Below are 24,221 nucleotides of genomic sequence, written 5' to 3' on the forward strand. Positions count from 1 at the left end.
TATACATAATACTGTATGAACTAGTACTACTGTATAGGCATACGCACTAGTACTATGTGTACATATGTATATACACATGTATATAAAATATAAACTTCATATTACCTGTTCAGGGTTTTAAATGAAAACTACTTCTCATGGGCTCCTTCCCTATTTTGAGGCATCAAGTTTCATATTGCTGAAGAGACAAACCTCAACATGCAGAATAACTCACAACAAAAAATTAGCAGTCAATAACAACAAATTCTTTACCTATAGAGATGCCTTCAGGGAAGCAACAAAAGTTACTTACTACTACAAAACAGAGGAACATATCGGGAGATCAATATTAGGTTAGAAAACTTGCACAAGATGCTCATCCTACTACCTCAACCGTAAGAGCAAACTAACGGCAAAAGAAAAAAAAAAAATCTATGAAATAGCGGACTTCAGGATATTTACTTTTCTTTAATAGTTGTTTCTAGCACAGTATTTAGCAAACAACTCATCAGCTGGCTCTATAGATACTGTTTTTATCTGCTGTCTCACCAAATGCAAACATTTCTGTAGCACTGATAATTCCTTGCATTAAACCGAATTTATTTATGAGATGCTGAAAAATAGCTGTGACATTTTTCATTCCCAAGTACATTAAGTGCAAAGACAAACGATGTACGAAGAGCTGGAGAACATGCACAGTGTGGTAGCTAGCATACATATTCTTTGGCTAGTGCAACCAGTTTCTGCTATCTGTGGTATTTTGTTGTTATTTGTGGCAAAATAGCTCTCTTGCACACATACAAAAAAATATAATGGTCTTTCAGCCATTGGCAGTCATATTAGGCATCAGCTCTCACAGAAATAGAAGCATCTCGGAGGTTACAGTGGGTATCTGGATGATCAGTTTGACATTCATTGGGTTCTAAAACTGAATCAAAGTTTATATCTCACTGGGCCCACAGATTTGCTCTAATAAATGGTATCTATAAAACATCTTTTCCACAAGAAAGTTATATTTCTGATTAAGTGAATAATAAGTATAAAATACTAGTAATAAATATCGGTATACAAGACATTCTATACTGAGTAAGAACGTAAAATATTTTTTGTATTACAGTAGTTATACTAGGCCTACATTGCTTTCCTTTCCTAACTAAGCAAAGAGAGTTAAAAAGCCTTTTACACATATCTGAGAAGTGTTCTTACTACATTTCTTTTTTCTTAAGATTTGCCACATATAACCACTGATCCTTACAGGAGGAAGGAATGTAGTCATATAAATTATTTCCTAAAGGAAACTTTTCAGTTAAGCAAAAAGGTTATTCAGGTATTGACGAAATCGGTACTAGGGCGAAAATCAGTCCCAGTATGACCACGAAAAATCACAGTACATGCACTAGAGTGCAGCGGATTGTAACAGAACGTGCTGTTCGGTATTCCAAAAGCACAGCTCCAACAACTAGCAACATCAAATGAGCCTTTACAAAAGTCAAGATGCAAGTACATTTTACATGAGCCACAACTCCGGGGGCAGGGAAAAACACACACACACAAACAAAAAAAAACCACAACACTTCTCACTGATCTTTACTGAAGAAATTGCCTACAAACTGCATCTTGAATAAGGTAAAAATCTCCACTTTACCACTCATTTCCATGATTTTCTTCCTTTTACTCAAACTTATTACACATGTACTTTTAAGTTTCCTATGTTAAAATTATTCAAATGAGTCCTGCAAATAATCAGTAAGAGTTTTTTTGAAGTGTTATAATATTGTAATTTCCACCACACCCAAGAGCATTTAGTCTTAATGAAGGCTGTTTCTACATCGGAAGTTTACCAAGGGTGGTGGTGGTGTGGGGAATCTCTTAAAAAAGGAGAAAGAAAGAAGAAGAGGGAAATCGGTGCTATTTCTTATTTGTTTTCTAAAAGATGTGCTGAATTTAAGTAACACTTCAGTATTTGAATAGTGTTGAACTATATTTATACAAAATTATATTAGAGAGGAATCCAGGAAAAAGAAACAAGGTAAGAACAACCACCAACAGGAATAGGAAACAAACTCTGCATTCCCATTAAGCCTGCCAGGCGGCCAGCCTGGAAGAGGTTTGGATTTACAGCCTCACGTGCTTCAGACTTCAATACATCTGACTTTCACCATATGGAGGCTAACATGGAAAGACAACCTTGTCAAAACCAAGCACCACACTGAAGTCACTCACTTCCATAATTTCCTTTTCTGTGCCTGCCCATTGCTACGTTTTACTGAGATTCTTTAAGCAGTAGTTCCTATTCCAAAACTGCCCTCCTTTCTGTAAAGGATCTAAAAAGCTATTTCTGTTCATAATACAATAAATAAATAAATAAAACACCCTCTAACACTAAACTGCCACATTCATCCTTGCGCAAAGACTTAACATAAGGCTTTAAAGTTCTCATTGTCACTGTTAAATCTTCCATCTGTGAAGAATACCTATACCCTTACATTTAATGGAAAATTGGAATATTTTGCAAATACCATATTAATTCCTGAATACGCAAACTGTTAAGACATACAAGGTGAGTATGCCCATTCAGAAAGGTCATTGTTGTTGTCATCTTTTATTTTAAAATTCTTTCCTCAGCATTCAGAATAGTAATTCTAACTCTTCTCAGGAAAAGACTGTGTGAAAAGACTGTATCAGATATTCGGCTTTGGTTAAAGAAAACCATTATCTCGTCTAGACATAAGACACTACTGCTTACTAAACTTTTCTATTCAAGGCAGCTGTAAGTCTATGTCTTCAAAAAGAGTTGTTTTGACACATGTTTTAAGACAACGGTAAAAGCAGACCAACAATAATCAAAAATAATTCACATACTGAGCTATTTCTGAAGGGGGTAGGAAGCAATACTCAAGGAAGAAGCTTTATTGGGAATATTTCAGCCTTCTAGAGGTATACACAATCTTGTGTTTTCAAACACACACACACACACCCCTTCAGTGTTCAATACTGAAATCCAAACCTATGGCTGCGCTTAGACCAGTTTACTGTGCTTTTATCTTCCCTCACCAAAAGGCAGCATCTAGTTACACAATTCTCATTGAGACAGGGGATGAATAAAGCTTTGATACACACAATTAGATCGTATTTTACACAGCCCATTACAAGACATGAAGCTTATGCAAGGGCCTTTGCCTTCTTTTCTATCATTTCTTCTCCCAAAATGCATTAAGGTATTTTTTTTACTCTTGTTTTCATATTCCTAGCTCTACCCCAAGGAAATACTTGCTTTCCTCAGACTCATTCCTGTGCTGCATATACTATCTCAAAATATTTTCTGTGGTGTGTGACAAGTCATTCTCTTCCCTTTAACACTGTTCTATAGAAATTATATTTCAGAGTATTTCTTCTTTCTAATAACCAGAATAGCATTAATCAGCCTATAAAAGAAGTCACCCTACAGAAGGATGAAGTTGTAGTAGTCAAACAAATCATTACTTAGTTGTCACATTCTGTGACCTATGAATGCTGATACCTCGTGTTTGGAGTGTTTCTCGGACTGTACATAGCAGGAACATAACACAAAGCTGCTGTCCTTTCTAAGCAATTCAAAGCTTGGCTTTTAAAGCTGGCACATTTAATGCTACTCGCAAGTGCTTGAACAAAGCAACTGGATTTCAGAAAGCATCACTCAGAAGTATTTTGTTTTGTTTTTTAGCTTAAGGTATTATGTCTAATTCCACTCAATTCTGAAATGCTAAAAGGTGAAGAAATGTCTAAGTTTCTGTGCAATAAGGAGCTTTATTCTTCAGCTCTTGGCAGATGTAACACAGGGAACAAGGTCTTTGTGTTTATTCAATGCAAGGCTTTGAGGTGAGCATGATCTCTACCTTTCATACCTTCTAAGAGCTCTCAATTAACATGGCAAAATCAGGACTAATCCTCCCCCATTGCTTGGTATTGACCACTGCAGCAGCAGAGACTATTGTTCCCCCTTTCTATTATTCAAAATAAGTGATCAGTTGAGAATCTGTGATTCCACTTTCTAAATAACCTGGAATCCTACTGAAGCCACCTATTTATAAAAAGTTCATCATATGAGAAAGAAAAGTTTCTGCAAACCAAAATTACCTGAAGATATCTCCCACTGCTTCATGCTCTGAAATCAAATTGCTCAATTTGAGTGAAGAGCAAAGCAGCAGAACTTCTAGCACCAAGCTACTCAGGCGCTCTTCATCCTGCTCTTATTCTCCCAGATTCTTCTCACAAGGCCTCTATCTTTCGTCAACCCACAAGCTATCAGAGTGGCAGAACTAATGCCAAGTGGTACACGCAGAGTGACTGAACAGCCAGCCAAGGATCAGAGGCATCGTGACCAGGCAGCTCCTGCCTCCTCGCTGCCAGGGAGGCCAGGCGCAAGGAGCTGCTCCTTGGCTCAGAGATGCACGCTGGGGCGCAGCTCAAGAGCAGCAGCTTCGGGGCCGCCATGCGGCCTTGGGGCCACGTGTTGCTCAGGCCTGCTCTGCCACTAGCTAGGAAGGGGGGGGGAAAAAATAAAAATAAATAAACAATAAACAAACACTTGGATAGGCTGGAAGGCAGTACTGTTTACATAGCATGCAAAAATACATGCAGATTTAGGGAACAAGACACACAAAACAAAACTGCTACGGGAAAATTCAAGCTGAGGACAGACTATTAATCAATAGAAAACCAGCTAGTAACGAGAGGCAAATGAAAGGGCAAGGCTGGCTCACAGCAGAGGGAGGACAAATGGAAGGACAAAGCAAAGACTTATTTTGCAAAAAGGAAGAATTAGAACAATGACAACTTCAAAAATTTTGTCTCTTCTAAGCAGTTCTGAGGATTTTTACTCCATCTCCTTGTCACTGCAAAGTGAGCATTAGCATAGCCTTCAGTACTGCTCTAGTGCCAACAAGATGTTACAAAATCCTTTGCAACGCATCCAGATGATGTCTGGGCAGTCAGTTCTGCAGAAGTGCTGGCCCCCAGCCACCTACGTTACTTGCAGGCAAAAAAGCACATCTGCACCTCAACTCATCACGATGCAATTCGCTTGTATTCCCCTTCTTTCTGCTGCTCATTTAACCCTGTAACACAGATTCACGCATGACACACAAGAACATTATGACTGCAAAACACAGATATAACCTATACAGTAGTTGTTTCATAATACATAATCATCTACTCTTTCTCAACAGATCTTTCTGCAGGTCACTAACTCTGTTCCTCTTTTTCCCACATGCACAGTTAAATCCTAGAGACATGCAAAACTAGAACTCATAGTTGACAAAAACATTCAGATAATCTCACATCCCTGCCTTGAGCAACGTTAAATGTTTTTTCTTCCTGCCATCCTTCTCTTTCCATGCCCTTATAAGATGAAGACTATTGTCTTCTTTCATACACAAAGTAGTCCTTCACTTTCAAAAGAAAGACTATGAAGCTCAGGTACAATAGCAATAACTTGCCCAGGGAAATCCACTGCCAACAGCCTTTAGTAGATGAATTTACATAAGACACAGGAAGGACTCTCAGACTGATGCTCATAAAACATGAGCCACACATCCTGTGCCCTGAGAAAGCCCCAATCCTACAGAAAAGTTACCCAGTGTTATAAGGAATGTAACTCAATACACAATGCCAAGGCTGCAGAGGCAACCTAAACTTAACATTTCTAAACATCTAAATGAAGACTTAGAAGAATGTTAAGATAAAGTCGGCTAATGCAATTTTCACTGTTGAAAAGACCAAAAAAGAAGTTTTCCTCATAGTGTGCTAGTGGTGCAGCTATTTGTAAACTGCACACACAGATCCACAAGAGATGGAAACAATGTTTTTATCTACAGAAGCAAAAAGGAGAAGCAGTAAAGGACGTTCTGCAGCAGATCTCTGATGTTTCACTGATGGCAAAACAACAGAGGAGTAATAGCTATAGCTTTACTGAGGGATCTGGGAAGAAACGTGTAGCTGCACACATGAATTCGTTCTTTTCACCCCATTTTGATCCAATTTTAGATTATGTCAGCATGTTTTCTGGTCCCAAATGCTATGTATTTTGCCTTCCCAATTCCAGCCTCCATTCCGAGTTTCTCCCCACCCAGCTCCAGTCTCTTTTCCCAGTCTTTCTTAACTTTCCTCACATCACCTTGCTCGTTTATCTTGCCCCAACCTAAGCCTCCATCACCTTACTTCTGGACTTGGTTCCCAACTCCCCCACTCCAATTTCAGTGTTATCATCCATTTTCCCCAGTTTTTGCAGAGCGGGATGTTCCAGTTCTTCCTCGTCCTCTCACAGGCAATCTCCTTTCCCTGACCTGACACCAGTCCTGTTCTCCACCCAATCTTGGCTCTGTTGTCAACTCTTTACTAGAGGGCAGTTTCATTACACTTGGACCACAAGGCTTTCTATCCTTATGGACCCCTGTGCTCCCATCAACATAGTTGCAGTTTGAATTTTCATTAAATACTGATCCATTTCCACGCTGCTACAGCCCGAAGTGAAAGAAAAGGAAAAAGGGAAATGTGTGAGTATCCACACTCAAAATACAGGCCTAGATTTGGCCAGAATGGTCAAAATTTTCTGCTGGAAAATTCTAAATGCAGGGTAAGACTTTGGGCAGTTTTCTACCATCTATAAAATCCCCAATGGGTCTACATAAGTCATTTTTGCAGAGGTTAGTCAAATGACAGAATCCAAGTAAATTTTCATACAGACAGCAGTAGGTACAGACTTGATATAACCACCAATCTATCAGATTTAAAGCCCCATCCAAGTCATAAAGCATTAGGATTACTTAAAGCAAAGGTCACCACGATTTTTCTCTCTTTCTTCCCCCCACCACCCCTTTCCAAATACCCAAACGACATGGAAAATTGCATTTCAAGTGGCTGATCTTTGCCAACAGGGTCTTACTTGACAGACAGTTGACAGACAACCAAAACTGACAGTATTACCAGCTTTGCCTATGCAAACAAGATCTTAAACTACAAAATCCAAAGGAAAAAAAAAGTGATTAAAAATGTGTTCTTTACAATTTTAATTTAATGTCTGCAGCAATTTTTAAACAATTATGAAACTCACCTTTGCAAGGAAATTACTTTCACAAACACTTGCTTCTTCCCCCTACTTCATAGTAAAACATAATGCCTTGACTGCAATCTCATGGGCATTAGCAAAGTATTAAAAAACATAGAAATCCAAAAGCATTCAGAGTATGCTGTATTGCACTTTGAGGGGAAAAAATAAGGTGGAAAAAAAGTGTTGCTGTAGAATACACTTCAAAAGTAATAATAAACAATAACGACTTCATGCAGAAAATATTGGATTATACAATTTCCATGACACCTGAATTTGCGACTGCACATACTATAAAACAATTGCTTAATTTCCAGCCTCAACAGTACACTTTGCGAACAGAGGTTAAGGGTTTTCTTTCTAAATGATGCATCACTCAGCACTGAGTATTTCCATAGCTTTGAGTCTACCAATTCTCTTGAATCAGGAAGATCCAGCTTTCTTGATAGCATGCAATAAGAAACAAGAAAGGGAACATACCTAATTATTTCCCACCTTATGTATTGAAAAATAACTCTGCAAAATACAACCACAATGGAGATCAAAGAGGAAATCATAAGGAAATCTTGTATCTCCTTGTGAGCTTAGATGCAAGAGTGGTTGTCAGGACTCTGTGGGAACCAGTTGATTTGATTTGCACTCTCTTGCATTTACCAGGAACAGGTTCATTAAACTTTTGAGTGCAGGAAGAGACCATCATCTTTACAGGTTTTAGAAAGAACAACAGCTTGAGCGACTTTAGGGCACTGCATTTGTTAATTCAAAAAATACTCATTTAGGTTTTAAAACCTTTTTAGGTTTACAGCCTTTGCTGTAAATTGCGTGTAACGTTACCTATGTAATAAGTTCTACCTCATGGAATTTCCTGTGCCAACATCTACAGAGTAGTATAAACATAAGGAGGGAAAAAAAAAAAATCAACATCACTGAATGCCATTATAGACCAAGTTTCTGAATTCTGATATTTTTGCATGGTAACTTACAGATTTGACAGTTCACATATTGTTTTATTGGCTTTTGATTTTCAAAATACTTCAGAATCTGTTTTCTATATGTTTAGAAAAAGACTACCGAAATTAAATATGAGCTCAAGAAGAAATCTAGACACACATATGCACACAGAGTTAACACATGGCAATGCCCAAGCCAACAGCTAAAGCAAATGCTAGTAACAACGGGCTAATTTTAAAGCAACAATATTGTTTAATTTCCATTTACAAGATTATAGTGAGTATAGTCAGTGTATTCCACAAGATAACACATAAGAGAACTGCATTTTTCCTGCCTCTTAAACACTTTTTTGGTGTAATGACAGTCAGAAATAATGAAACACTACAGAAATCACTATTACCTGCATCATGGGATACTTTGTTTCAGCGGGACTTCCAAATCCATTAACGCCAATGAAGCTGGTGCTAAAGTAGGAATCTGTGAGACTAGCATCAGCTAACCCACCGCCATCTATTCCGGGAACTAAAAAGGGAAAAAAAAAAAAAAAAGAAGACAAACCTTTCAGAAAAGGGTATTTTACCATATGCCTAGTTCATAACATCTTTCAATCTTTCATTTTTATTTGGAAGGGGTGAAGGGAAAAGGAGAGAATGCTGGTAATATTTTTAAAAATTTATCTTCTCAGCAAAACAACTGCAAATACTAGTGCACAGAATGAAAAAGAAGAGTTATGAAAGAGGTTTCTAAATACGCATATGCAGTATGACATTACAGCAGTAATTTAGAAGGGTCAGAGGAATTAAAGGTTTTGAAGGCAATGAGTCTGAGCTTTAGAGACAACAGTAGCAACACAAGTAATAACAACAAAAATATTCAACTGAAAACAAATAGAAGACAAGTTTATCTCAAAAAAAAAAAAAAAACTATATTCTTGCACACAGAGTTTGGAAATATTTACCAAATGCAGCTTTATGGGTATGTGTACTCTTTTAAAGGTAATGAAGACAAGCGTACATTTAAAAAAAAAAAAAAAGTGTTAAGTCCTCTCATACACAAAGGACAAGCATTTTGCAAACTTCCTTAAAAGCCTAAGACTTTTTTCATTATCTCATATTTCATTAAGTAGCAACAATTTTACGAAAGGTGGCCAAAAAAAAACCAAAATTGTTTGGGGCTGAAAGCAAGTACAAAAGATGCAGTTTCAAAGAATCCAATTTCTTCAGTTACTTTCTAGAAATAAAGGGCTTGATATACGTGCACAGTACTGCAACTGCAGATAAATGAACTCACTACTATGAGATTATAAATAACAAAAAGCAACCATAATTCACACAGAGCACTCAAGCAGGTATAACTGACATAGCAGAAATGAAACATTTACAACCGTAGACAAGCTGCAATCGAAGCTACGCGCCTGCAGAAACACCCACAGCAAATTAGAAAGCCACTGCTCAGTATGGCCAGGCCACTGCAAGCCAAAACGCATGAGTAATTGGTAGCTCCGAGGTGGAAAGGCACAAATCCAACTCGGAGAACATCCTGTACCAAACGATCCAGCTCGAACTTCTGCGCGAACTTCCAGCCAGCTAGTGACACACTGAAACAACTTCCTGTCCCTCATTCTCAGAGGAAATAAAATGAAACTTTGTACCAGAGCTAAAGGAATGTAGCTAATAAACCCTAAAGGTGCAGGAGAATGATTTTTCACCCCAAAAAGGACTCTATATATATATATATTTAAAAAAAAAAAAAAAAAAAAAAAAAAAAAAAAAAAAAACTTGCTAAGCCATTTCCAAGCAAGGCAAAGGAAACAGCAAGAAAAGAAACGCAGATTAAATCGTAGGAAAGACTGGCACTGGCTGCACCAACACTGCAGAGATGTGAATTGCTACCCAGCTGTGCTCACCGAGACTCTAGCCACCGCATCAACTAGCCACTTGGGTTAACACCAGCGGCAGCTGAAATGAAGAGCCCTGTGTGGAGGAAGATCAAGTAAACACCAGTACTTGGGCTGCAAAACGTGTCAGCTTTGCAGTTCAAATTCATTCTCCCATACAGCGCTGCTGCTAAACCTGGAGTGTTTATTTGTGTGCTTTGCAGGTTCAAGGGATTCACCTGAGGCATTTTAAAGATGCTAATTAATGCAGGAAAACATGAAAATTTTCAAAAACCGGTTTTAAAAAACAAACTTCCAGAACTGGGAGAACAGGAAAGCAAAACCATCTCCACCATGCACGTGCCCAAGATCCTCCTCAGTAACTTCAAAGGAACACACAGAAACTTCAAAAGATCTCCTGCTACAGCCCCAAAGAACACCAAGCTGCCATTCAGCTTAAAATATCCATCTCGTCCACCTTTATTTGGGCAATTTGCATTCAAATGACTAGAAAGTATTTTTCATCAACCTGTTGCATCAGGGAAACACTACTGCCTGCAGTAATGTCACTTATTGCGGTCTCAGCCTTCCCCCTGTAGCGAGTCCCTAGCTCACAGTGTTAAGGTTAGGGTTTTAATACAATCTAGCATCAAGAAAAATACTACAACTTGTTCAGACAAGAAAACCTAAAAGGTATCAAATCCATGTTTAATGATGAGCAGTTTCAGTCTAGCCTGCCCACAAATTATTTAGGGCTCACACTGAGATTTTACTTATTTTAAAAATCTGCTTCCAGGATAACTATCACTGCCTGAATTCAACCAGGCTGTTTTCAAGCTATCAAAAACAGCCGCAGTTTTATACTACAATTTGAAAAAGAACATGGAAAAATGTTTGCTTTACAGGAGCTGCTGCCATTTCAAGGTGCACAATGTAAATTCAACAATATTTTGTCTACTTCTTATATTACTGTCAAACATCAGACTATATGCCACCTTTGTGATCTAGAGAAAGTGGAGGTGTCTGTATCAAATTCTTCAGCCTCTACTGAGGAATTAATAAATAACCAACTCCTTCAGCTTCCCACACTGCTCTTCATTACACTAGAGTCTGTGAGAGTTTCCATTTCTCTACTGGATGGGCGCAATAAACACATTATTAAAACTGGAAAATCTGATTGATATTAGCTATTTTGTCACAATGTGCAAGGCAAGTGGAGAGCTCTTCGCACATAGCCTGGTTAAGAAACCCCACAGCTGATCCCCACTAATTGAGTGAATCAAGACGTTATCTTTGACCATGCCCAAACCCTGTTGCTGCACAAGCTAGTCCAGACCACATACCAAAGCTGCTCAAAATTACAGCTTAGGCTTTCTAATCAATGCCCTCAAGACAGCAAGAGCCGCCCCAGAACATTTGCTTTTATCTGTCTGTATGAAAATTGTGTCTATAGGGAAGTCCAATAGTCTGGCCGTGCCGAGCAGCCTCCTTGTTGGGTTATCACAAAATGCTCTACTTAACCTCAGGTGCTGATGCACCTCTTATACCACGGAGTTCCACCAACGCTCCATTCGTCACTTTAACCACATTAGTTTCAAGTTGTCTTTCAGCTACTAGACCTTCCATGGTCCTGTTCCAAACTCCCTAGAGAAACACCTTTAGCAAAGGGAGCAAGACCACAAAACATATCGCACAAGAACAATTAAAAGAATAGCCTCAAAAATTAAACTTGCTAGAGTGGAGGCTATTTTGGGGGGCAGTAGCCAAAAAGCTACAACAGAATTTTAAATTCTATCTGTAAGGAGAACTATTGCCCTCAAAAGAAGACTCAAGACAAGCTTCCTTGAACTGACTTTCTACGGAAACAAGCAAGAAACTTAAGACTAATAGAGAAAAGATGTAGCTTACATAGATTAAAAAAGAAAAAAGTAATTCCCACACTGCCAAAAGAATTAATAAATAAAAAATAAGAAGTCCACTAAGTAATCCAGTTCTGTTGAAAGGGATATTCACCTGCTGCAGCAATGAAAACTCAGCTACTACCCAAACATCCAGCTTTACTTCTCCATCACAAGTAGGTTTTCATCATCCTTTCACCAGATATTTGTATAATGATAAATCTTCACTTGTCCCTGGAAGGCCACTATTGTTAAGAGCATAAAACAAAAGTGGTTTTTATCACAAGCAGTCCCTAGGAGACTCCAAGCAGAAGCAGGCAGACTACCACACATGCAGTGTGGTGGGGTTTGTCGTCATTGGCTTTTTTTGTTTGTGTTTTTTATTTTTTGGCTAAAAAAAGCAGAAGTCCAAGCGGGAAAGATACAGAACACTTCAATCCTTACAAGATTCTTTTACTTGACTGTATTCACCAACTTAAACCAGACCCAGTATTAATTTTGTCTGCCTGGATCTTGCCCATAAAGCTACTGTGTGCTTTCCAACGCCCCGCGTATGGGGTTACTAGAATGACAAAGACAAGTCTTGGTTTCTGGGGTTTGCATTTGCTTTTTCTTCTTAAGCCTCATTTATAACTTTGGGGAACTCTTGAACTGGCTACTGTTGTCAAAGAAATATGTCTGTTTATATCAGAAATATCCCTATGTTGAAGTCAGACAAGTTTCTCATAGAAGTTTTGACTAGCAGGCCTGAGAAGAAAAGAAGGATGTGTCAGGAAACAGGAGGAGCTTAGTCTCAATTTCTAGGAGATACCACCAAATTATGAAAATAATAAACAAACTAAGAATACTATTTTTAAAATGCTAACATGTTAAGTAGGCATGTATCTATACACAAGACAAAACTTGGAGAGTCCTTCAATATTAAACAAAGCCAGCAAATGCATTTCAGCAATTCTGGAAATAAATTAAACACATCTTGAGAAATTCAGAAGACATTCAATATTTTATACACACATTATCTAATTTTTTTTGCTCGATGAGTAGCACTGCAGATTAATATGACAACTGCAATTAAAAATAAATATCTTCTTATGTAACTCTTCTCCCACAGAATGTTAGCAGAAAGACAGCCTCCATTTGGATGCAGGCACCAAAGAGAAAAGCAGATGGTTATTTTTGCCCTATTTATTTCAAAAGCTTCTTTCAGGAACAAAGAATCTCACCATAGCCTAGGTGTTTCAGTACTGCTGTGAGGAGCTCAACACAAATGCCTCAGCAGAATCAATGGGTTTCAGTTGGTTTTACTTTTTAATGTTTGCCATATATAATATTAACACCATCTGGAAAGAGGGCATTCCTGATAGCTTTACTCAAAACAGTAAGAAGCAGTGCAGCATCCTATGCTGCTGCTTTTAGGAACTGGGCACCAGCACTGGTGGCCTCAGAAACTGCTCTCAATAGGAAAAAGGCCTTTGCAGTGATGGGATAGACTGTGCCAAAGCAAAGGGGGCTAAAGCGAGATGACATTTTAATGTGGCATCAGCACTTCCACACTCACTTCTTTTCAAAAACAGGAATTCAAATATTTCTGGCAAGGTAATAATACATAGATTTGAAACCATTTGTTTTGCTATTATCGTTGTTCTCGAAAATAAATCAATAATAAAAAAACCTTTTTTTTCCCCCCTCAGGTAAATATAAAGAGGTTATCTATGGAGGCAATCTTGGTTTAACCTTCCAGTGCAGCCACAATACAGGCATTTTTCACATCAGCAGAGCTCAGGAAACTGAGTCATATGCTCAGGCACACATGTGCATATACAGGAGAAGGTGTTATCTCAGCTAGGTATAAAGTAGTAAAGACAGCAATGCCTTATCTCCCATGGAATTTTATGCAGAGATAGGTATCCTAATACCGAGGGAAAAAAAAATTCTTAGACAGAGGCTATCTATGGCAAATTGTTTAAGCCTTAAAACTGGTTTTAGTCTTATAGAAACAATATGTTGTCAGAGGCGCGATGTTTATCCCACGTGTTTTGTAGTGACATGTTTGTGTCAGGAAAGTCACATGCTCAAGTTCGTAGCCTCACTCAACACTGCAGCAGTGCTGCACTAGAGCTTGCAGCACAAAGCCGCTTTCCTCACACTGCCACTACTACGGCTAGAAAAAAGCAGCCTCTCCGGTGGTGTTTTACGCCTCTCATCTAATGCAACATTTTTCAAACCAGATTAGGAAGCACTGAAATAGAGACAACAGACAAAGAAACTGTGAGCAGCTCCCGCAGGCGCCAGGAGCAGCGCTGGGCGGCAGCGCAGCGGATGAAAGCGCAGTTGGAGGCAGCACAAACGAACCAAGCTGGCAGAGAGCAAGCAAAATAGTTTGGGAAATGCTGCCTTATTTACAAACACTCCCACTAAGTGGTGAGATATTCATGGGCAAACAGAGGAAAACAGCAATCTTCACTGCAATATTGAATGACTGGGCAGCTATTTTCTCTCCAGCCTTCTAACACATATCATAAAAGCATCTGATAAAGACTGAAAACCCTATACCACACACAAAGTTTTCCCTTTAGTATAAATTTGCCAAGATAGGAACCAACTTTCTGTTCTATAAAAATCTCTTCGTGCAGCATCTAGAGCAGCAACGCTCCCAGTCATGGACTGAGTCCAAAAGCATTGTGATAATGCAAATTAAATAGGATGCTTTCTAAAAAGCCTTATCATAAGTGCTCCGTTATCAGAAACAGTAAACCACACTGAAGCGATCTGCCAAGTGTGAAAACTTTTGGAAATGGCCTTTTCTGAAAATGTTAGCAGCCCCTGGATGTATGGCATCAAATTTATTATCAAATGAAAATATTTGTGTTTAAGCTTGTATTAACCTTTGGCCTGTACCTAAAAAGTCAACTTTTATGAGACCCAGAGGCATGAAACGTGTGTGGAGCACGGACAGGGTGCGACGAGGCAGAGAAGAAGGACCTCCCTGTCAGCTTCACCAGTGCCACAGCTACCACAGCCTTTCAGAGAGGGAATCTACTCATTGCCTACAGGAACTTACTACTCACAGCCAACTTGACTACAGCTTGTGCCATTCACATCTGCTCTCACTTTTGGATCCATGCACTTGTTTTTAAATCTCGGTTCTCACAGGAAGAAAGAAAAACAAAACAAACAAACAAAAACAAAACTAAAAAAACATGCTCAGATAAAAAAATACAAGTAAGCATCAAGCACAAGACATCTTTGATGACCAATAGGACAGAATAATCACATAATCAGAATTTGTTAGCTTTGGAAAGACTGCTCACTCTCTCATGCTCTCCTGCATGCACACACACACAGTGATGAACTGTGACCCAATGTCAGTGCACACTTAAAAGGACGTTTTCTGGCAGCGTCCTGTTGAACAGTTTTGCTATAAAAGCAAGAGACAAGGAAAACACCAGCCGCATCGACTCACTATCAACCCCTCTGCTGACCCCCTCTCCTCAGCTGCCTCGAGAGCAAGTCTTCTGTGCGAAGCAGCTCCCAGGAGAGCTGCCTCTCCGTGCGCTGCACCCCAGCCGCACTTACCATTCGTCCACTTCTCCCGCAGCAGTCTAAACTTGCTTCTAGGTGCTTCCTTACACATGGAGCTCTTTCTGAGCTGGTCCCCAAGGTCACTATTTTCTGTGCATTCAAATCCTTCCTGAAGGCCCATTCCTACAGTGATACCTACAAAAAATCAGTTATCTAATAACTGCTAGGTACAAACTAAAGGGGGATACTCTGTAGCTTTAACAAAAAGAATAGAAAAAAAGAGTCATGTTACGATACAGCATATATTACCTTCAAGTTTACTTACATAGTGTCTGCAACTATCCCCCTTCCCCGCTTTTCATCTGTGTCTTTGAAATGGGAAATATATATATACACACACACACACATATATATATATATATATCTCACAACAGCAATACATTTCTTCCTTATGTTTTTTAAAGCCCGACACACAGCAGGCAGTACCAGAAACAAATAATCAGTATTCCCGAGGTATCCATTATTCCTGAGGAATATTTAGACTTTGAATGATTTTTCAACACAATCTTAAAAAGTATATAAACTGATGAAAATCGAACTCAGTTAATCCTATATTCTATTTCTGATAAAAGTTTCAAATGCTAGGACTGCACTTCAAAATCGCACAGAAACACATAACTTTGCAGTTTTGAAGATTTTTTTCTTTCCTCTTCTTTTCCTAAAAGGAATGTCACCTTTTCCTCCCTACTCCAGTTCTACATGAAGCACAGAAGGAAAAAAGTCTACATCTATCATTTAATAAATTCTAGAGTTGACAAGAGATAAAAAGTGATTAAGTGACTTTGATAATTTTCACTTCTTGCCATACTCATTGTTCTTAGTTCTCACTGACACATTATTTTCTTAGTCTTCAGCTCTCAATTGCCTCCAGATTACCTTTAATTTCCTGAATTGCCTCAATTTCTCGAAAAACATTCAAAGCCAAAAATAGACAAATATCACATTACCTAGCACATCCCAGAAAAGGTATCCACAAAATTAAAGGGGAAACACCTTGCTAATTAACATATATGTATTGAATCTCAAGTACCATTGTATATCTTGTATCTCAAGTATCAGACAATTAATATAGCAGCACATGCAAAAAGTACAAACAGCTCTGAAAAAACAGAATTCTCAACCCTATAGACTACCTGCACGACCTATTTTCTGTACTTCAGCACAGAAGAAACAAAGCCAGGGGAAAAATGACTACTGTGTGACATACCACAAAATATATTTTAAGATAAATGTCTATGTTTCAAAACTGTAAATAGTAAAACACTGATATCAAAGATTAAAACCACCCATATTTAGAATAATCCTGGCCATTGTTGCATTGCATTAAGAACTATAAGCCAAGAGAATGCCTTTCATATCTATTTTGTTGAATAGCCTATCTTGCAGGTCTCACACACCCACTATTTTATTTTGTTTAAAAAACAAATGGGCTGGTACTCACCTAAATACGTTTAAAAGACAAATTTTGAAAAAATATTTCAAAACATAAGGTCTTTCTGCCCCCCCACGAGCCTGCTTGTTCACTTCCCAAAACCCAAGGTGTCGTTCTCACTAACCTACCCCCGTGTGACCGCACGGAGTCGGCTCAGAGGCAGCCGGTGGCCGCTGCCACTCGGAGCGGCTTCGAGCGCGCAGCTCGCGGGAAGAGCAGCGCTGCCTGCGGGAGGCTCACCCAGGCGCCGCTGGAACTAAAGCCTCTCTGGACTACTCATTTCCTACGATAAGCCCGAGGAAGCCTCTCCGCAGGGAAGGAGGCTGGAAGGTGCGACAAGGACGGGGCGATCCCGGCTCCAGCGGCAGCACCGCTCATGTGGTCAGCTCCCGGGAGCCGCGCGGGCCCTGCCGCCGCTCGCCCTGCGCACGCACGGGATGGAAGAGGGTTCCCGGGACCACCGTGCGCCACGGAGCTCCCTGCAAAGGGCTCGCTGGGAACTAGCAGGCACTTGAGGAGATGCCACAGCTAGTACCGACTAATGTGTCACGTAGCTTTCTGAGAAGGCTGCACATAGAGGAATACGACATTTGTTAAGTTAATCGAAGCTAATAAATACAACCTATAGTTGCCTGTGCAACTTTAATTGGGCCAACTTATGCAGAGTCATGATTCCTCTTACTAACACAGGGACGTTTTTCCTTGGAGACCCTCCCTTCCTCATCCAGCACCAAGGATGGACAGTGCTCTAGGCATGAGCCAGAGTATGCAGAAAGACAGGATGCATCACAGCCTGTTACACAGGCTGGAAGGTGGCATAAGAACCAGACACAAAGCAGGGGATTTTTCTCGGAGTTACGTCCCTCCCTCCCAATCCCCTCCTTACCTGGGCTGTTCCTTACTGCCCTAAGACTCGGTGAAATCCTTCCCTATGAAGCCCCAGCAACAATAACTGCCTCATGTGTGCTCCTTCCACCATCTCCTCAGTCTGACACCTAGGCCGGCACCTGGGACATTTAGAAAAGCCCCACGCAGAGCCTGGCAGGGAAAAAACTGAGGACAAAACAGATTTTTCTCTGCTTCTGCCACTGCGATCCAATGTAAAAAGGACTTAAGAAAAAAAAAATGCCTTTAATAACCTCAAGATGAGTTTTCTTCAAAGACTCTCTGTTCTCTTGTGTAACCCTCATGAAATGTTCGTATTTAAAATGTCCCACAGCACAGAATTAGATAGCCTCACTGCACAAGTGAGGCTCTCTCTTGGTTAGCCCCCAGCATGCTTGATACTACTGCACTTCTTGCACTGGTACCCACGGGAGCCAGCTTTCCACTGTTCACCTTTCCTTATCACTCCTTATTGCTATCACCTGTGTTGTGACAATACGTTCGTATTTGGGGAACCTTTGTGATTGCCACAGAAAAACCTGCAAGCTAATTAATACTCCTGCACTCAAAGCAGGATTAGAGTAACATGCATGTTAGCATGAGGCTCTGACCCACTTTTAATAATAAACAGGACTACACAGTTAATTACTTGGTGAGCATTATCTGCTCCATGCACTGAATTGGGCTGGGATCCAGCAAAAGAGGAGGGAGAAAGGCAGGAATAAATAACCACGTAACTGAGGATCACCACAATACTGACAAACTAGGAAAAAGTGTTAGTAAGGCTGCACAGGCCATTTGCCTTTTAGCACGCTCTAGTTTCGGATTCCTCAGAATCCAAAACTAGAACAGTTACCTCAGAAATTTTACTCTCTAAATAAAAGGTTTCCCTACCTCCACAAACCTAAAAATTTCAGCCCATCCACTTGGAAATCATGCTGATAACACCAGGTCTCATCAGCTGCATAATTTTAGACATTAAGTTGTCAGTACCTATACAGGCAAACTCTAGACTTTGTACAAATACTGTTTTTATTCCACAAACTTTGACTGAAGCAAAGAAGCTCAAAAGTGTAGCCAAGCCAACTCCAAGGTACCGCATCTCAACCTCTCTCCCCTTCCTTTCCTTAAGCTTCTTTGCATGCTGGTCTCCCTCCTGTAACATCTTCCCCTACCAGTCCAAACTTTTACCTTCGTTCACTTGGAACAGGACAGCTTTTCCAGCAGGGAATCCTCTAAAGCACTGCACATGAGGGAGTTTGTCCACTCTTAGTGCTCTCACCCCTGTCAACGCAAGCGGGTGCGGAACACTCTGCTTAGTTTTGAGCTTCTCATAGGCTAAAGCACAGTCAAAAGGTAGAGAGTTTTGCAAATAATTTAACTGCTCAGTAATATCAGCTCTGCAAAGCACGTACCAATTCTGCAGTTCTTCTTAGATTTGGGACATGAACAAGTTTTAGAATTCTTTTTGTGTGCTCAAGTTAAAAAAATAATAAATAAAAAAAGTCTTCACGTAGAAGCTTTTATCCCCTAGCCAAATGACACATTCTCCCCAAGCCTAAAACACCTTAGATTGACAGATTCTACTCCACTCTTTCTGCGCAGGGTGAGGGGAGAGGTGTGTTTCACACTTAGCTCTGTTCCAAAGAGGAGCAAATAAAGACTAAGCGATCACTGCTGATTCTTTCCAAGATATTTTTACCTGTTCAAGGATGAAAGGCGAGAAAGAATTCAGCGTGCACAATTAAAGCCTGACAAAACAATCAAGAACTTGAAAACTGCATCTTCTGTCCTAGAAGTCCACTGAGGGGTTTTACACTTGTGGGAGGGCAGCGGTGCCAGCAGCGCCTTGCACTGGGGCGCTGACAAGGCACGAAACGCAGCGACGGATAGCGCTGCTCACCGGCAAGACTGAGCCACCCCGAGCACACGCCAGCCCGAAACCTGGCGAAAATATATAATAAAAAATTAAAAACCACCATTCCCTGCAGGCAAGCTAGGCACGGGATGCTCGGCACGGCTGCACCTTAATTTGGGGGGGCGGGAGCGGAAGGGGGAAAGAAATACGAAGAGAGAAAGGAAGCCCTAAGCTGTGCCCGCAGCACCCCCGGGCATCCCGGGGCGGCCCTGCCCGCAAGGAGCCCCCGGGGATCCCGGGGCGTTTGGGGCCGGTTTCCGCGGGCCCAGGACACGCACGGGGCCGGCGCAGCCCCCGATTTGTTTCCGGTAGCAGCGCGGCGAGTCCGGGAGCCGCTTCCCCGGCGGCGCCGCGACCCCCTCCCCGGCCGCCGCCTCCCCCGCGCCGCCGCGGGCCACTCACTCGCCAGGCGCGGGCCGTCCAGCCCCCCGCCGCCGCCGCCGCCCGCCCCCAGCTCGGCTTTCTTAGGCCCCGCCGCCGCCGCGGGGCCCGCGCTGGCGCCGTGCGGCGGGTAGGCCGGCGCGGCGGCGGCGGCGGCCGGGGCGATGCCGAGCGGGAGGCCGGCGAGCGCGGCGGGCGGCGGGGCGGCGGCGGGCTCCTCGTGCAGGAACTGGCACTCCTCGCCGTAGAAGCACGTCTTGTCCTTGGCGTAGTAGCGGCAGAACTTGAGCTTCACGGCGCCGCCGCCGGCCCCCGCCCCGCCGCCGCCCGCCGGCCCCGCCACCCCGGCCCCCCCCGCCGCCACCACCGGCGACGAGCAGGGCAGGCCGCTGCTGTTCATGGCAGCCGCCCCGCCGCCGGGGTCGGCACCATGGGCAGCGAGGGCGGGAGGCGCGGGGCGGGCGCGGAGGGAGGGGGGCGCGGGAGCCGCCGCCGCCGTCACCCCCGGGGCTGCGGCGGGAGGGCGGGGGGGCCCGCGCCGCTCTTAAAGGGGCCGCGCGGCCCGCGGCGGCGGCAGCGGCTCCTCGGTGCTGGCGGCGCCGCGCTTGTTTATTCCATTTTCCTCTTCCTGAGCGCATTGTGCGGAGGCGCTAATGTCGGGTACGACACAGTAGGTTTTCGGGGCAGCTGAGCGGCTGCGGGCCTCCGCCGCGGGGTCGGGCGGGGGCCCGGGCTGCGTGCTGGACGCGGGTCCGGGACGCGGCTCCGCTGTTCCCGGCTCCGGGACGCGGCTCCGGGACGCGGCTCCGGCCGTTCCGGCTCCGGGACGCGGCTCCCGCTGTTCCCGGCTCCGGGACGCGGCCCCGGCCGTCCCCAGCTGCGCCCAGTTCCCCTCCCAGCGGCTGTCCGGGCCCTCGCTGGAGAGCGCGGAGCCGCGTCCCCCAGGAAGGGCCCTCCGAGGGGCGCAGCGGCGAGGGGGCGCCGAGGTGCTTTCTTCGCGCCCCCCCCCTCCTTTTTTTTTTTTTTGCTTTTCCATCACTTGGCTCTTTAGTCATTCGAGTTATTTATTTGTTTATTTATCAGCACTTTCCTCAGCCAAGTAGCTGGCACAGCTGGCGGTGCCGTCGCTGGGTCGCGCGGTGCGGCGGTCACCGTGGTTTAAAGTGTGCTCGGCGTCGTTTCAGCAAGGAAAGCACTTACGGTGGAACTGGGAGGGCTTTTGCCTTCTTTTTCCTTAGTCTTCTCTCTTAGAAAATAATAAAAGAACTGCGAACTGCTTCCAAGATGGGTTGACAGTCTGTGGGAAAAAGAAATGTTAAAAAATAATGAGTGGGCTTTTAAATGTCACACTGAAACAAATCAAAATCTTCCCTCATCAGCTAATGCCTTTAAAGACATTGAGAAGTTAAAATATCTTAAGCTGGAATCTGCAGGCCACCGTTTTTGTGGTCAGAAGCCAGACTGCTGCAGGCTTACCAACCAACTGAAGAAAAAAATATGTAAAATATAGTTACACTGCAACAGAGATTGGATGGAAAACTACAATGCTACAAGCATTGAGTTTCCAGTTCTAGTTTTTAGTGTCGCAAAGAAACATGACAGAGTGACACAGGGTCGTCTCTGCCAAATCATTCCCCCCATATTTTTAACTTTTGCTCTATTTCGGGTAACTGGAAAAGAGCTCTCAGGTCTTCTGTCCTACAAGTTTAGAAGAGCAGGCGATGGAATAGAAGCTTCAATGTTTAAAATACCTCGTTAGGAGCGCAGGTATAAAGCACAGCAGCTTCCACTGGGAAAGGAGCCATCATGAATGGGAAAAACTGTTTCAGGCAGAGCTCGTGCTGCTTTAGATAACCAAAATCTGTTTGCTTTTGTACTCCGATCAGAGGTGGTTGCAGCTGCTTCAGCCGCAGCGCTGCTGGCACCGCATGTCCCTCAGACCGCTGTCATGAGGCAGGGACCTTGCTCCGACACATATTGCAACAATAAGATGGTGCCACCACTGTGCTCTGCCACTGCTTCGGCTTCCATGGGCCGAGGTGACACTTCCATCAGCTGCTGTAGTGGGAAAACGGAGGGATGCCCGGGTTTCTCTCCTGCTCCTCCGTGCTCTGGGAGCTCGCTGGAGGGAGCTGGGTTCCCCGGCGGGTGGAGGGCAGTGTTTGGGTTCACAGATGGGAATGAGAGGTGGAAGATGCAGTGCTCGGGCAAGGCTGGGTCTGTGGGAAGAGAGGAACCCATCACCACCTCCTCCTGAGGTCTGTTTTCCCAGGATAAGGTCCCCTCTGCAACAGGCCCTTCCCAACAGCGGATCGGATGGCGCACGGGGTGTGTGTGCGCATGTGGAGCTTGGAAGGTGCTAATACCAGGAGAAGAAAAATCTCAGCTTTCACTCAGAGCTTTCCCAAGCCCTGTGGATCTTTTATCCAAAGCTTTAAGTAGTGCTGTGGATTTAATGATATCAAATGATCTTAGAAAAGATTTCATGGTACACATAGGGAAATGCCTTTTCTGGGTAAACTGGTTGAGCATGAAATAAATTCTTCCAAGCAAAGACTTCCAGTTGTGTAGCCACTCCCATCACTAAAGTGTATTCTAACGTGTGTTTTCAACCCTGTTCATCTGCGTTTCCCACAGCTCTTTTGCTGATCCACGCACATATCTAATATTAAGCATACACCGTGAGGTTATGAGCAAAGACACACTTGGGCTTGTGCGTACACAGCCCACGTTTTTTTTCTGCCTGCCTGTTGTAGTTCAGGTTGGAAACATTCAGACAGGATGTGGGCAGAGCTGAGATAGTGGCCTGCACAGGAGCACTGCTGAGCCCGAATATGGTGCTGAGGAGGGGGCGGTTTGGGTTCTCCCCAGAGAATTCAGCCCAGTGCCAAACCTGAGCCCTCAATGTCGTGTCAGCTTTGAAGCAGCCTTGTCCTCTTTATGTTTTCTCAGTCAACGGAGCAGAGCTGCTAATAAGGAAGGGCTAAAGATGGCATGAGCCTCTTCTGGCGCTGATGAGCTCTTGCAGCTCCTGTCTCTTCATCTCCATAAACGATATATAAGGACTCAGCTGAAGACTAATGTGCAGGTGTTAAGTGGGGGGTATATGGGGGCCTGTCACTAGTCATAGCTGTGCGTCAACCTCCAAAATTTTATTTCTGTTGCCTATTCCTACTGGGTCAGCCTGAATGCAGGGTCATTCAGTGGCTTTTTGACTTTTCAGGCTTGCTGCACTTCCTCATGCAGTTCACAGGGATTTACTGGGAATTCCTGCAGACTGATGATTTTATCCATTTTATCTGTTTTTTTTTTTTTTTTTTTTTTTTACCCACAAAACTAAGTCCCTTGATTGGCAGCTGATGATGAACAGTGCAGTACATTGGGACATGTACCCAGATTTACTTTGCATGAAACCCAGGGAGAAGGAATGAGGAGCAGATGCCCCTGAGTCTTGTCCGTTTTGGGCTCAAATCATAACTATGCTGTACCTTTGGACCTAGAAATAGGGAAATGCTCCCACAGACATGCGTAGCCAAGTGGCGGAGATATTATGAGCTCTGACAGAAAGGCAGAACCAAAACATTGTGAGATTGAAAATAAGGGGGCGGGGGGGAGAGAAAAATGGAAATCCTTGGAGCGAAAATGCGTGCCAGGAACTCTTTTCCCCAGCCAAATCAGGTTGCAAGTGCTAAATAGCTCTCCCCTAACATTAGAACCAGTGTTGAGAAAGCTGTCTGCTGTTGAGAGTGACAGTTTCCCTTTGTGTCGACTCAAAATTAACATGTTTAGTAAATCATGTGGAAACAGTCTGAAGTGCAGGCTGGCACCAGATAATACAAATGAATAACAATACTTTTTCAGTGATAGAGTTATTGTAGCCATGATTTTTCTAAGACATAGGCAGGACATGTTTTGCAGGTAGACATCTTTTGTTAAGCCATCAGTAGCTGGAAAAAGTAATGCTCAAGGACTATTTTTTTTTTCCAACAATGCTAGTTGGCTTCATAAGAAATATTACTCTGTAAGTAGAGATATCTCTATTTACAGAACTGGCCTTACTTAATGTTGTTGAAACAGACCAAAGGAAATACATTTTCTAAAGTGTTTCTGTACAGTCTGTACTTAAACTTTTGAATATTACCATTGCAGTATATCATAAGACAGAAAAAAAAAATCAAGGTTTGCAAAAATACAAGCATGGCTGGAGTCCACAGTAATATTAAACAAGAATTTAG

General features: G+C 42.6%; 1 protein-coding gene across 6 annotated transcripts in view; it reads right to left on the bottom strand.

Annotated features, from left to right (window-relative positions):
• The window catches only part of PAN3 (poly(A) specific ribonuclease subunit PAN3), a 77,549-nt gene extending 57,163 nt beyond the window's left edge, over positions 1 to 20,386 (bottom strand). For 4 of the 6 annotated variants that reach the window (XM_088522224.1, XM_088522223.1, XM_088522222.1 and 1 more), the window contains exons 1-3: positions 20,008 to 20,386; positions 15,365 to 15,505; positions 8,415 to 8,536 (exon numbers count right to left, since the gene is read on the bottom strand). In XM_088522224.1, the coding sequence (XP_088378350.1) occupies positions 8,415 to 8,536; positions 15,365 to 15,505; positions 20,008 to 20,386 (642 nt within the window). The remainder of the gene's footprint in view (positions 1 to 8,414; positions 8,537 to 15,364; positions 15,506 to 20,007) is intronic. The other 2 variants (XM_088522226.1, XM_088522225.1) reach the window with 1 other exon arrangement.
• Between the last annotated feature and the right edge of the window lie 3,835 nt (positions 20,387 to 24,221).

The sequence above is a fragment of the Tinamus guttatus genome, unplaced genomic scaffold (genome assembly GCF_059628265.1).
Source record: "Tinamus guttatus ecotype Peru unplaced genomic scaffold, ASM5962826v1 Tinamus_guttatus_pri_ptg000150l, whole genome shotgun sequence".
NCBI classification, from domain to species: Eukaryota; Metazoa; Chordata; class Aves; order Tinamiformes; family Tinamidae; genus Tinamus; species Tinamus guttatus.